This window comes from Prionailurus viverrinus, chromosome E2, assembly GCF_022837055.1.
Source record: "Prionailurus viverrinus isolate Anna chromosome E2, UM_Priviv_1.0, whole genome shotgun sequence".
Classification (NCBI taxonomy): domain Eukaryota; kingdom Metazoa; phylum Chordata; class Mammalia; order Carnivora; family Felidae; genus Prionailurus; species Prionailurus viverrinus.
In genome coordinates this window covers 46,612,612-46,627,211 of record NC_062575.1, presented here as the reverse complement: position 1 = coordinate 46,627,211, position 14,600 = coordinate 46,612,612, and the positions used below count along the sequence as shown (strand labels likewise).

Sequence of the window (14,600 nt, the reverse complement as noted above, 5' to 3'; positions counted from 1 at the left end):
CACGGAGCTCTTCTCTAGAGCTGGAAATCCTTTTGGTAGGTTTAGAATAAACCTAGACCTTTGCCCACTCCTACTGTGGGGCCCATATCTAGTCCCAAGAGGGTATCAGGCCCCACAGTCTTTGTGCTTTCTAAACTCTGGAACATAAGGAAAGTTTTCCCAAGAACTCCTGTCACATTCTACTTGGAACCCTGGTGGCACTTGGGTCCGACTTTTCTGTCCTTGTGAGGTAGGAGAAATAACAGAGTACAGCAGTGCTTTCCAGAAATAGATCTTTCTCTCAAAGAGAGCCTTCTCTCATACATGCTCCAATCTCCAAAATACCTTTAGAATAGATGTTGAATTGAACCAAAGGCACACAATCAGTTTGCAGCCAGCTCCTTTTGCAGGACACATAAGATGGCCAGGGTTCTCACTGTGGAATGGAGAGTTTCATGGTCCCTGTTGTCTTGTTCTTCTTCTCCAGGGCTTCTCCTAAACTGGGAATGAGAGAGGCGTAGTTTAACATCCTATTACAGACTGAAAACTAGTACAAACAATAAGAGAATTCAAAAAGGTACACAGTCAATATCCAGAAATGAATAGAACTTTGTATACTTAAAAATAGATGGAAGATACATTGGAAAAAGTATAACAATAAGTAAATAATAATGTATATGTATAACATATTTATATATAACATAATAAATATAGGGGCACCTGGGTGGCTCGGTCAGTTGAGCATCCAACTTTGGCTCAGGTCATGATCTCAGTTTGTGAGTTTGAGCCCCATGTCGGGCTCTGTGCTGATGGCTTGGAGTCTGGAGCCTGCTTCAGATTCTATGTCTCCCTCTCTCTCTGCCCCTCTGCCGCTTGCTCTCTCTCTCTCAAAAATAAATAAACATTATAATATAAATATGTAATTTTAGATAAATATTGTATTCGTCAATTTATATACTTATAATTATTATATTACATGTGCATTAATTACTATACTTACAATGTATACATATAATTAATAGCAGGCACAAAAATAGTATAAAATACCCAGGAATATCTGAAAAAGAAGTGAGCATGATACATATGGAGAAAACTTCATTGTTCCTGAAGGACACAAACATTGACTTGAATAAATTGAAAGTATTCTGTGTTCTAGGAAAGCAAGACTCAAAATCATAAAGGTGTCAAAACTCCTTAAAGTTAACGTATTCATTTTATGCAGCCCCAAGAAAAATATCAGTACCTTTTTTTTTTTTAAATGATTTATGCTCATATGGGAAAGTAAGTCAGAATATCATGAAACTTTTGGAAGAGAGGAGTAATGAGGGGTTATTTTTAAATTTTTATTTATATTTATTATTTTTTAATGTTTTAACATTTATTTATTTTTGAGAGACAGAGAGAGAGCAGGAGCAGGGGAGGGGCAGAGAGAGGGAGATACAGAATCCCAAACAGGCTCCAGGCTCTGAGCCATCAGCACAGAGCCCGATGTGGGGCTTGAACTCACGAACCATAAGATCATGACCTGAGCCAAAGTCGGACGCTCAACCAACTGAGCCACCCAGGCTCCCCTATTTATATTTATTTTTTAATTTTTTTAGAGAACGTGTGCAGGTGGGGAAGAGGGGCAGAGAGAGAATCTTTTTTTTTTTTATAAGTTTATTTATTTTTGAGAAAGAGAGAGCACAAGCAGGGAAGGGGCAGGAGAGAGGGAGACACAGTATTTGAAGTAGGCTCCAGGCTCTGAGCTGTCAGCACAGAGCCCAGCGAGGGACTCAAACCCATCAACCGTGAGATTATGACCTGAGCCAAAGTTGGATGCTTAACCGGTTGAGACACCCAGGGGTCACATAGAATCTGTCTTTTATGGATTTTTAAAAAAATTTTTTTTTCAATGTTTATTTATTTTTGGGACAGAGAGAGACAGAGCATGAACGGGGGAGGGGCAGAGAGAGAGGGAGACACAGAATCAGAAACAGGCTCCAGGCTCTGAGCCATCAACCCAGAGCCCGACGCGGGGCTTGAACTCACGGACCGCGAGATCGTGACCCGGCTGAAGTCGGACGCTTAACCGACTGCGCCACCCAGGCGCCCCTTTTATGGATTTTTTTAACGTTCATTTATTTTTGAGACAGAGAGAGACACAGCATGAATGGGGGAGGGTCAGAGAGAGAGGGAGACACGGAATCTGAAGCAGGCTCCAGGCTCTGAGCTGTCAGCACAAAGCCTGACGCAGGGCTCGAACTCACGGACTTGAGATCATGACCTCAGCTGAAGTCAGATGCTTAACCAACTGAGCCACCCAGGCGCCCCTTTTATGGATTTTTTTTTTTAAAGTTTATGTATTTTGAGAGAGAGAGCATGAGCTGGGGGCAGGCAGAGATAGAGGGAGAGAGAAAATCACAAACAGGCTCCATGCTATCAGTGCAGAGCTCGACATGGGGCTCAGTCTCACCAATTGTGAGATCATGACCTGAGCCGAAATCAAGAGTAGGATGCTTAACTGACTGAGGCACCCATATGCCCCCATTTATTTTTAATCTAGACAGTCTGGCTTCAGGGTGTCCAAGGTTTTTTGTTTTTTGTTTTTTGAAGACTTTATTTTTTTAGAGCAGTTTTAGGCTTATAATAAAATCAAGAGGAAGGTACAGAGTTTTCCCACATATGCCCAAAGCCTCCTCGTTCATTATCAACATCCCCCACCAAGTACATTTAGTACAACTGACGAACCTACACTGACACCCCATGATCATCCAAAGTTCATAGTTCAGATTATGGTTCATTCTTATACATTCTGTGGGTTAGGACAAATGCATAATGACATGTATCTATCGTTATAGTATCGTACAGAGTGTTTCAGTTCCCTCCAAGTCTTTTGTGCTCTACTTATTCATCCCTCCCCCAGTCCCTGGAAACCACTGTTCTTTTTGCTATCTCCATAGTTTTGCTTTTTCCAGATTGTTATATAGTTTGAGCCATACTGTAGCAGGATTCTTGCACAGAGTCGTGACACTGAGGCTTTTCTTTCCAGGAAGCAACTTTACTCCTGCAGGCACTGCTCAGTTGGGTTCATATCCAAAGAACTGAGCCCCAAATGCCACGTGCCGCAGTTTTTTAATATATTTTTACTTCTTTGTCTCCCATATATGGTAACACACAAACATGTAGTCTGATTAAGTGGTCTCATGTTACAAGGTCATTAGGGATGTTGTGAAGTACAGGAATAGTAAGATTGCCTTGAGGGTTTTTTTTTTTTTCTTTCCTTAGGAAGGGGACCTACCACAATACAGTCTGAGCCATTTTTCATATTGGCTTCTTTTACTTAGTAATATGCATCTAAGCTGCCTTTATATCTTTTCATGGCTCTATAGCTCACTTCCTTTTATAACTGAATGATACTCTGTTGTCTGGATATGCCACAGTTTATTTAACCATTCACCTACTAAAGGTTCCAAGTTTTGGGAATTAGTAATCAAGCTGCTATAAATATCTGTGTGCAAGTCTTTGTGTGGACATAAGTTTTCAGCTCCTTTGGGTAAATATTATGAAGCGTGATTGCTGGATCATATGATAAGAGGATGTTTAGTTTTGTTAGAAACTGTCAAACTGTCTTACAAAGTGGCTGTACCATTTTACGTTCCCACCAGCAATGAATGAGAGTTCCTGTTGCACCTCACCAGCATTTGGTGTTATCAGGGTTCTGGATTTTGGCCATTCTAATAGGTATGTAATGGAAGCAGCCTTTTATTGAGACATATTTTTAAATTGCACGACATAGTTTTTAAATTATAGTAAATAGACAGTGTGATGCTGGCCAAAGAATAAGGATGGATCACTGAATCAAAATAGAACCACAAATAAATCCAAACATGTATCATCTATAATAATGGCATAGCATTTAAATCAATGCTGTAGTCACCTGCTGTAAGGCTCACTTTTCCCCCTCCTTGTTTCAACAAATCTGAAGTCAGGATATATCTTATACAGTTTTTTTTTTTTCTTTCTTAGTGGCATAGAAAATAATAGTGAATTTTAAGTCAGATATATTATTCACATGTGACTTTGATACACGTGGGTAGCCAGCCTCTTCTGTGAGAGAAATTAAGTAGGATTCTTAACTGATATATCATAAATTTATAATCTTATACTGTAGCCTTTTATTAAATAATATTATACCAAAATAAAATAATAGTTGATTAAAGACCTAAGTGTTGAAAAAGCGTTAAAAAAAAGGAGTTACAAAAATTTTTTTTAATGTTTTCTTTTTGAGAGACAGAGAGACAGAGCACAAGTGGGGGCAGAGAGAGAGAAGGAGACACAGAATCTGAAGCAGGCTCTAGGCTCTGAGCTGTCAGCACAGAGCCCAATGCGGGGCTTGAACTCATGTACTGTGAGATCATGACCTGGGCCCAAGTCGGATGCTTAACTGGCTGAGTCACCCAGGTGCCCCTAAAAAAGAGAAGCTTATATAAATATGCATAAGTCAGAAAAATTTTCTTACCCAAAAGCTATGAAAGTTGACACTTTGACTGTTTTGCATGATAAAAACACATAAGCAAAATTAATTGTTTTTTTAAGAGCTATAGGGGAAGAATGAGGAGTGCCTTTGTGTATGGTGGGGGTGGGGGGTTGTCTTGGGGAGGTGGAAGTTGACAGACTATCTTGGGCTTGGGAAGTAAGAAGACTTGATTAGGTAAGTCTTAGTCCTTCTGATCGAAGCATACTGTGTTCTTGGCCAAACAGTATCATTTGGGTAAATGTGCCTGGGGACCTGAGTGAGGGCTGCAGAGGAGGATCTGCTCAGGCAGGTCACAGCAGCTGTGTCTTGGGTTCAGAGCAACATCACTGAGGTGGGACAAAGTCTGGCCTGAATCATGTGGCTGAGGCAAGAACCTGGGTTAATCGGATGAAGGAGAGGAAATCTCAGTCTATATTCCTTTGAATCCACTAGCCAGGATCTATCATACTGTAGCTAAAGCCTGGGGCTACTGGGATTGAAGGAGTCGGATTTATCCCATACTCCCACTAACCACAGTTATAAGACCCAGAGTAGTCAACTGAAAGCTGGAAAGCCAGTGTGATTTCTACAGCATTCTTTGCTTCCCCAGCTGTGCTTTCTCAAAACACTATCCTTTCTCAGGAAAACAGCCCCAAGGAGAACTGATCCTCTCCTGCAATACTGAAAGAAAGCCATGGCCCAGGTAAGTTGATGCTTTTTCTTTCCTGACATTTAGTTTCAAATAAAAAAAAAATGTTTTAATGGTCATGTATTTGTTTTCCTACTCCTGACATTTCTAGCTATCAGGTTTGCCCTTCAGGATCCTTGGTCCCCTTTTCTCCTCAGTCTAACCAGATAATCCTTTACCGTTAATAATTTTTTTTAACATTTATTTGTTTTTTGAGAGACAGACAGAGACAGCATGTAAGTAGGGGAGGGCAGAGAGAGAGGGAGACACAGAATCTGAAGCAGGCTTCAGGCTCTGAACTGTCAGCACAGAGACTGATGCAGGGCTCAAACCCACAAACCATGAGATCATGACCTAGGCTGAAGTCGGACGCTTCACCAACTGAGCCACCCAGGTGTCCCAGTCCTTTACCATTATTTTTTTTTAATTTTTTAAAATGTTTATTTATTTTTGAGAGAGAAAGAGAGAGAGACAGCGTGTGAACAGGGGAGGAGCAGAGAGAGAGGGAGACACAGAATCTGAAGCAGGCTCCAGGCTCTGAGCTGTCAGCACAGAGCCCAACATGTGGCTCCAACTCAAAAACCGCAAGATCATGACCCCAGTCAAAGTCAGGTGCTTAACCGACTGAGCCACCCAGGTGCCCCACCAATCCTTTCCCATTCTTAAGTGCCCCCTATTTTTAATTTTTTGAGGAACTTCCATACTGTTTTCCACAGTGACTACACCAGTTTGCATTCCTACCAACAGTGCAAGAGAGTTCCTTGTTCTCCATATCCTTGTCAACACTTGTGATTTTTTTGTTTTTGATTATAGCCGTTCTGACAGGTGTGAGGTGATATTTTATTGTAGTATTGATTTGCATTTCCTTGATGATGAGTGATGTTGAGCATCTTTTCAATGTGTCTGTTGGTCATTTGTATGTCATCTTTGGAGAAATGTCTGTTCATATCTTCTGCCCACTTTTTTTTTTTTTTTAATTTTTTTTTCAACGTTTATTTATTTTTGGGACAGAGAGAGACAGAGCATGAACGGGGGAGGGGCAGAGAGAGAGGGAGACACAGAATCAGAAACAGGCTCCAGGCTCTGAGCCATCAGCCCAGAGCCTGACGCGGGGCTCGAACTCCCGGACCGCGAGATCGTGACCTGGCTGAAGTCGGACGCTCAACCGACTGCGCCACCCAGGCGCCCCTCTTCTGCCCACTTTTTAACTGGATTATTTGTTTTTTGGGGTATTGAGTCAGATCAGTTCTTTATATATTTTGGATACTAACCCTTTATCGGATATGTCATTTGCAAATATCTTTTCCCATTACATAGGTTGCCTTTTAGTTTTGCTGATTGTTTCCTTTGCCGTGCAGAAGATTTTTATCTTGATAAGGTCCCAATAGTTCATTTTTGCTTTTGTTTCCCTTGCCTCAGGAGACATATCTAAAAAGATGTTGCTTCAGCTGATGTTAGAGAAATTACTACTGTATTTTTTTCTAGGAATTTTATGGTTTCAGATCTCACATTTAAGTCTTTAATCCATTTTGAGTTTATTTTTGTGCATGGCGTAAGAAAGTGATCCAGTTTCATTCTTTTGCATGTTGCTGTCCAGTTTTCCCAGCACCATTTGTTGAAGAGACTGTCTTTTTCCCATTGGATATTCTTGCCTCCTTTGTCATAGATTAATTGACTATACAATTATTAGTTTCTTTCTTGGCTTTCTGTTCTGTTCCATTAATCTATGTGTCTATTTTTGTGCCAGTACTATATTGTTTTGATTACTACAGCTCTGCGATATAACTTGAAGTCTGGAATTGTGATACCTGCATTTTTTTCCTTTTCAAGATTGCTTTGGCTAGCTATTCAGGGTCTTTGGTGGTTCCATACACATTTTAGGAGTGTTCTAGTTCTGTGAAAAATGCTGTTGGTATTTTGATAGGGTTTGCATTAAATCTGTAGATTGCTTTGGATATTATAGACATTTTAACAATATTTGTTCTTCCAGCCCATGAGCATGGAATGTCTTTTCCATTTGTTTTTGTTTTCTTCAATTTCTTTCATTAGTGTTTTATAGTTTTAGAGTATGGGTCTTTCACCTCTTGCTTATTCCTAGATTTTTTTTTTTAAAGATTGTGTTTTTTTTTTAAGTAATCTCTACACCCAATGTGGAGCTCAAACTTACAACCCCGACATCAAGAGTCCCATGCTCTACTGACTGAGCCAGCCGGGCACCCCCAAATATTTTATTATAAAATAAACTGATTACTCTTGCATCTATTTTTAAGATCCTAAAAGATAATGATTGAGTGATACCAATGTAATTGCTCGTTTTCTTTACCCCACAATACAAATGCAGTAGCCTCTGAATTGTCTCCCTTATTACACAAGTAATACATATGTTTATTGTTTCAGGGCTCAGTGGTGTTCAGTGATGTGTCTGTAGACTTCTCGCAGGAGGAGTGGGAGTGCCTGGACTCTGGTCAGAGGGACTTGTACAGAGATGTGATGTTGGAGAACTATAGCAATCTGCTGTCAATGGGTAAGGGCTCCTATACCAGTAATTTAGAGTTCTCCTCTGGAATGTTTCTTTTCCACAGCGAATTTCCCAGCTGCTTTTCAAGTTACCAGCTGAATTTCTGCTCCCTATCCCAAAAAATGGTTTGAGCTGCAATGAAAAGGAAGAGTTGGAAGTGGGCAACTGCAATGACTGTGGCTGAAGCGTCATCCTTTTTCTCTGGCTGTTCCTGTAGTGGCATCTCTTCTTTGGTCATCAAGGGACTGGATCTGATTTCTGGATCTGGTTTACCCACCGCATAACCATGTTCCATATCTTTTCTTGTGAGCAGGATTTTACATTCCTAAGCCTCAAGTCATCTCCTTATTGGAACAAGGGAAAGAGCCCTGGATGGTTGGCAGAGAGCTGACAAAAGGCCTATGTTCAGGTGAGTGAGAAATGATTGGGCAGGAGCAAGGCACTACAGCTGATCCGTAAAGGAATAGCACCTTTGGGTGTTATCTAGACTTGTGGGGAAAAAGTAAGTCCTTTTAGCATGAGTTTACAAATGACCTGTTTCATTTCTTCTCTCACTTACAACTCTTTCTACTACTTTTTGCCGACACCCCTCGTAACTTCAGGTAGAAGGTGCCCTTTACTTCCCCTCCAGTAAAACTCTTACCTGTATTTTAGAATCAGTTTCTTGCTAGCTTTTCTTCCTCTTGGACTCCTCTAAATGTTTTCTGTTACCACCCCCCCAAAAAACATGTGTGTGTATGTGCACTGCCCCTCCTCCAAGTACTCGTCTTCATTAATATTACTTGTTAGTGACTTGTTTTATCAGTTTGTTGTGCGTTTTTCCTTTACCCAATGTTTTTCATTTATTAATTTGTGCAAGGGAGTCTGCCAGGTGCTACATTTGCTAATCATGTATGTTACTAAGAAGTGGAGTCAAAAAAGTAGGGCTAAAATATATCCATAAAAAATCAGAATATCCATAAAAAAGTAGAATCTAGTAAAGAGAATCAGGAAGCTTAGCAGAAAGTCAGAGGCTAAATATGCAGAAGTAGAAAACCCATACTGAGGGGCACCTGCGTGGCTCAGTCAGTTAAGCATCCAACTTCAGCTCAGGTCATGATCTCATGGTTGGTGGGTTCGAGCCCCACGTCAGGCTCTGTGCTGACAGCTTGGAGCCTGCAGCTTGCTTCAGATTCTGTGTCTCCCTCTATATCTATCCCTCCCCAACTCCTGTTCTCTCTCTCTCAAAAATAAATAAACATTAGAAAAAATTAAAGAAAAAAGAAGAAAATCCATACTGAAATAGTAGTTGAGAGTCTTGTATGTGATTGTAGTCACCATCTACGATGGACAGTGTTGGGAAAAACAGAAAGGTCTGTGCCTATAATGGAAAGGGAGAGGTGGCAGAGGAAGAGAGATTTAGGATAAAGTGTTACCTTATCTTAAAGGCTCTAGGAGAGCATTACTGTCTAGTAAGCATTGGTCCTTGTGCTGGGATTACAGCACTGAACAAAAAATTCAGAGTTTTGCTCTTCTGAAGCCTATGTCCTATAAGGTGAGAGAGAAAAAAAAATAGATATATTCATAATGTCAGACGGTGGTAAGTGATATGAAGGGAGGGTAGAGAAGGCCTCTTTGATGAGGTAATATTTTAACCAGGGCCTGAAGAAAGTGAGGGAACAAGTAGTGTAAATATCGGGTAGAAGAGATTTAGGCAGAAGGAAAAGGAAGAACAAAGTCCCTGGGAGCTTTTTTGGCTCCTCCCATTATGGTTGGAGCAGAATAAATAAGCAAAGAGGGACTTGTGTGAAAGGAGATCAGCAAAGTAGCAGGATGTACATGTGTTTGTGTTTGCGTATTAGGTGCAGGTGGGAAATGGGTATACCTGCAGATGATTTGGGGTGTGGTGGGCCTTGGTACGGGCTTTGAATTCTATTCTGAATGAGATGATTTGAGCAGAGGAGTGCCATCATGTTTTTAAAGGATCACTCTAACTCAGAGGTTGCTGATTTTGGATTCTTTTGGATAAAATTTAGGGAGTCCATGAACTTGGATGAAAAGAAAAAATGCATCTTTATATTTAGTATCCTCTAATTGAAATTTAGCATATCTTCCTATTATGGTGTATGAAACAAACCATAGCAGGAGTTCCTATGATTTTGACATGAATAGAAATCACAGATATTTTCATATCATTTTACTGTTGTGGGTTTTTAAAAAATTTTTTAATTTATTTTTGAGACAGAGATAAAGCACAAGCTGGGGACGGGCAGAGAGAGAGGGAGACAGGAACCAAAGTATGCTCTGCACTGACAGCAGAGAGCCCGACGCGAGGCTTGAACCCATGAGCTGTGAGATCATGACCTGAGCTGAAGTCGGACACTTAGCTGACTAAGCCACCCAGGCGCCCCCTGATTTTACTGTTAATGTAGACATAGTGAAAAAATCATTTGTGCCCATCAATATTTCAGAATTACTGTAGTACTAGTCTCAGTGCTAGGTCTTACTATTTAAGATATAAAGAAAACTCCAGGCAGAGGGAAGAACCGCTGTGTGGCCCTGCTAGGAGGGGAAAGCTTGGTGTGTTTGAAGAACTGAAAGAAAGCCAGTGTTACTGGGCCCATGAGCAAGTGAGAGAGGAGTGTGAGTCAAGACTGGAGATCATTTAGCCTTTGCCAGTGAGTATGGGGAATTTGGTTTTGAGCAGTGGAAGGCCAGGCCACATTAATTTTGGTTGCTGAATAGATTAAAGAGTCTGAGAACTTGGTGAGGTGATGGGCTGGGAGGCTACTGCAGTGGTCTAAGTAGGAGGTGATTCTGGTTTGGAAGAGGCCATTCATTGGCAGTGGACATAGAAGAGGACAGTTTTAAAAATTACTTAGGAGTTTAACTAGGTGAAAGTTGCTGAAAGATCATATGGGGATAGAAGAAAAAAGATTATGCTGGAATGGATTCCTTGTTTCTGGCTTGAGATGGTCCGTTAGGCTCCATTTTATTTGCCTAAAATCCCCATTTTGGGTAAAAAATTCTTTCATAATAATAGCTATCAAATACTGAGCACTTTACTCAAAGACATTTACATGCATTATTCCTTACCCTCCCAGTAATCATTAGGTAAGGATTATCTCCCATTTGTAGAAGAGGAGATGGGGACTTAGAAAGATGAAATAATTGCCCAGAAACATACAGTGAGTGGCTGTCAGAGTTGGAATTCCACTCCAGTCAGTTTGCTTCTGGTTCCTGTCATGTTTCCATGACAGTATTTTTTTTTTTTAATTTTTAACCTTTATTTATTGTTGAGAAAGAGAGAGAGACAGAGTGTGAGTGGGGGAGGAACAGAGAGAGGCAGACACAGAATCCGAAGTAGGCTTTAGGCTCCAAGCTGTCAGCACAGAGCCTGATGCAGGGCTCAAACCCCCGAACCGTGAGATCATGACCTGAGCTAAAGTCGGACGCTTAACCTACTGAGCCACCCAGGTGCCCCACCATGACAGTATTTTGCACTGTCTTCTTTTCTTTCTGTCTGCCTCAAACTTTAGCTGCCTCTTCTGTCAGTCACTGCAGTGGTACATGAGCAAGTCTCCCTCTTCTCACGAGATCAGCACCACAAAACTCCAAGGCAAGCAGTATTTTTACTGAATCACTAGAACATAACATATTCTGAGTCTTCTCTATAGGCTACTCACATCAGTTTAGTTCCAAACCTTAGACTTACTTTAGGCTCTTCTCCCTTGTGGCTAGCCCTCTCTCTTTCAAATTGCGGCCAATATATCTTTACTTTGGAACCTATTCTGTTTCCACCCCAACTGGGAGTGCTACAGTTCTGATACTAAGTACCCAGAGTTAGCATAGACCCCACAACACAGTAGGGTTGTACTCAAGACTGCCCTTCCTCCCTTTCTTTTTTTTTAAGTTTTTTTTTTTTTAATATTTATTTATTTATCTTAGAGAAAGAGCTAGAGCAGGGGAGGGAGAGAGAAAGAATCCCAAGTAGGCTCCATGCTGTCAGTGCAGAGCGTGATGCAGGGCTCGAACTCATTCACTGTGAGATCATGACCTGAGCCAAAACCAAGAGTTGGACGCTTAACCAGCTGAGTCACCCAGGTGCCCCATATCTTTGTTAATTTATTAAAAAAAATTTTTTATTAGAGAGTGAGAGTGTGAGCAGGGGAGGGAGAGAGAGAAAGAATCCCAAGCAGACTTCACACTGAGAGTGGAGCCTGACACAGGGTTCGATCCCATGACCCTGGGATCATGACCTGAGCTGAAGTCAAGAGTTGGATGCTCAACCGGCTGAGCCACCCAGGCACCCAAAGACTGCCCTCACTTTAGATGCCAGCTGCAAGTCTTGGGGTTCTTAGAGGCCTACGCTTGTGAGCAACTGGCTATAAATTTGGGGATTTCCACGAGTATAATAATTTCCTGCAAGTATAATAATTTGCTATAATGATTCACAGAACTCAGGAAAGCTCTATACTTATAACTGCAGTTTTACTCTGAAGGATACATATTAGGGCAAGGTCTAGTGGGCTTCCAGATGCAGAGGTTCTATGCCCTCTCCCTGTGCAATCAAAGTGTGTCACCTTCCCAGCACATCGAGTGTGTTCACCAACCAGAAAACTCCACTGAGCTTTGGTGTCCAGAGTGTTTTTTAGAGTTTAATTACTTCGGCATGATCGATTGAGTCACTGGCCACTCAGTCTCTGGCTCCTCTCTTATCCCCAGAGGTCAAGTAGCTGAAAGTCCCTACCCTCTAACAACATGCTCGATCCTTCTGGTGACCAGTCCCCATTCTGTAGCTATCTAGGGATCTGCCATGAATCACTTCATTAGCATAGCAAAAAAACCACTCCTATCACTCAGGAAATTCCAAGGGTTTTTGAAGCTCTGGGACAAAGACCAAATTTATTCTTTATGATACCACAGAGCCCAAGAATCTTCCCCTATATGTATTTATTCCTCTTAGGAAATCTTTAATGGAGGTCAGAAAATTATTCACTTTTTGTAATACAGATAGTATGATGGTACACTGTGGTTTCTTATACACACATACATCCATGCTTATATAGATGTATATATAATTTGTGATCTCTTAATATGCCCAAGTATTGTATATTTATCATCCTTTCCTTATGATTCTGATCCATATCAGTATTTGAGAATCATTGTGGTTTCCTGTTTCTGTAGTCTCTTCCCTCCACATTCTGCATTATATCTCATTAATTTCAATGCATTCTTTTGGTCCATTTTCAGATTAAACAGATATATTTGATAACTGTATGTCATTTACTACCAGATCTTATTTTCACTTTCACTTTTCCATTTCTATTATAAAAGTTTAACTTTTCACAAATGGGGGGCAGGGGGAGGAGAATATTTATCATTTCATTTTCTTTCAGATCTGGAATCAATGTGTGAAAACAAGTTATTATCTCTGAAGAAGGAAGTTTATGAAATAGAATCATGCCAGAGGGAGATAATGGGACTTACAAAGCATGGCCTTGAGTACTCCAGTTTTAGAGACATTTTGGAATATAGAAGCCACTTTGAAAAACAACTGGGATATCAAAGTGGGCATTTAAGCCAAGAAATATTCACTCATGAATACATGCCCACATTTATCCAACAGACATTTTTTACTCTACATCAAATAATTAATAATGAAGAAAAGCCCTATGAATGTAAAAAATGTGGAAAGGTTTTTAGTCAGAATTCACAATTTATTCAACATCAGAGAATTCATATTGGTGAAAAATCTTATGAATGTAAGGAGTGTGGGAAATTCTTTAGTTGTGGCTCACATGTTACTCGACACCTGAAAATTCATACTGGTGAAAAACCCTTTGAATGTAAGGAATGTGGAAAGGCCTTCAGTTGTAGCTCATACCTTTCTCAACATCAGAGAATTCATACTGGTAAGAAACCCTATGAGTGCAAGGAATGTGGGAAGGCCTTTAGCTATTGCTCAAATCTTATTGACCATCAGAGAATTCACACTGGTGAAAAACCCTATGAATGTAAAGTATGTGGCAAAGCCTTTACTAAGAGCTCACAACTTTTCCAACATGTGAGAATTCATACAGGTGAGAAACCCTATGAATGTAAGGAATGTGGCAAAGCTTTTACTCAGAGCTCAAAGCTTGTTCAGCATCAGAGAATTCACACTGGTGAAAAACCCTATGAATGCAAGGAATGTGGCAAAGCCTTTAGTAGTGGCTCAGCACTTACTAATCATCAGAGAATTCACACTGGGGAGAAACCCTATGATTGTAAGGAATGTGGGAAAGCTTTTACTCAGAGCTCACAACTTCGTCAACATCAGAGAATCCATGCTGGTGAGAAACCCTTTGAATGTCTTGAATGTGGGAAGGCCTTTACTCAGAACTCACAACTTTTTCAACATCAGAGAATTCATACAGATGAAAAACCATATGAATGTAATGAATGTGGAAAGGCCTTTAATAAATGCTCAAACCTTACACGACATCTGAGAATTCATAGTGGTGAAAAGCCCTATAACTGTAAGGAATGTGGGAAGGCATTTAGTAGTGGCTCAGATCTCATTCGTCATCAGGGAATTCACACTGATGAATAATAAAAGTTAAAGCTCTTGTCACTTTCCTCATATTTTAAACGAAAAGAAATTCATATTTGATAGTTACCCTTTCACTATTTTTTATTTTTAAGTTTTATTTTATATTTCTTTTTAATCCAGATATATTTCACTCTAAATTATGAATTAAGATTCTAAATTGACATTTGCATATTCTCTGTCCCCCAATCTGTACTAAGGGCAGTTTTTCAATAATTCTTTCCTTCCCCATTATTTTGTTCTGCCTTCTTGGTGACACATGATATTCTTGTTTATATTTGCTTGTAGTTTTTCTTCTCCGATCTATATATTTGTGCTTATACCAATATCACAGTGTTTAAAATTG

General features: G+C 40.3%; 1 protein-coding gene across 5 annotated transcripts in view; it reads left to right on the top strand.

Annotated features, from left to right (window-relative positions):
• Nucleotides 1-14,600, top strand: part of LOC125153568 (zinc finger protein 383) — a 23,407-nt gene extending 8,807 nt beyond the window's left edge. For 3 of the 5 annotated variants that reach the window (XM_047836889.1, XM_047836886.1, XM_047836890.1), the window contains 4 exons: nt 5,120-5,180; nt 7,563-7,689; nt 7,997-8,092; nt 13,062-14,600. In XM_047836889.1, the coding sequence (XP_047692845.1) occupies nt 5,172-5,180; nt 7,563-7,689; nt 7,997-8,092; nt 13,062-14,257 (1,428 nt within the window). In that variant the 5' untranslated portion in view covers nt 5,120-5,171 and the 3' untranslated portion in view covers nt 14,258-14,600. Of the gene's footprint in view, nt 1-3,626; nt 3,703-5,119; nt 5,181-7,562; nt 7,690-7,747; nt 8,093-13,061 lie in introns of all 5 variants that reach the window. The other 2 variants (XM_047836887.1, XM_047836891.1) reach the window with 2 other exon arrangements.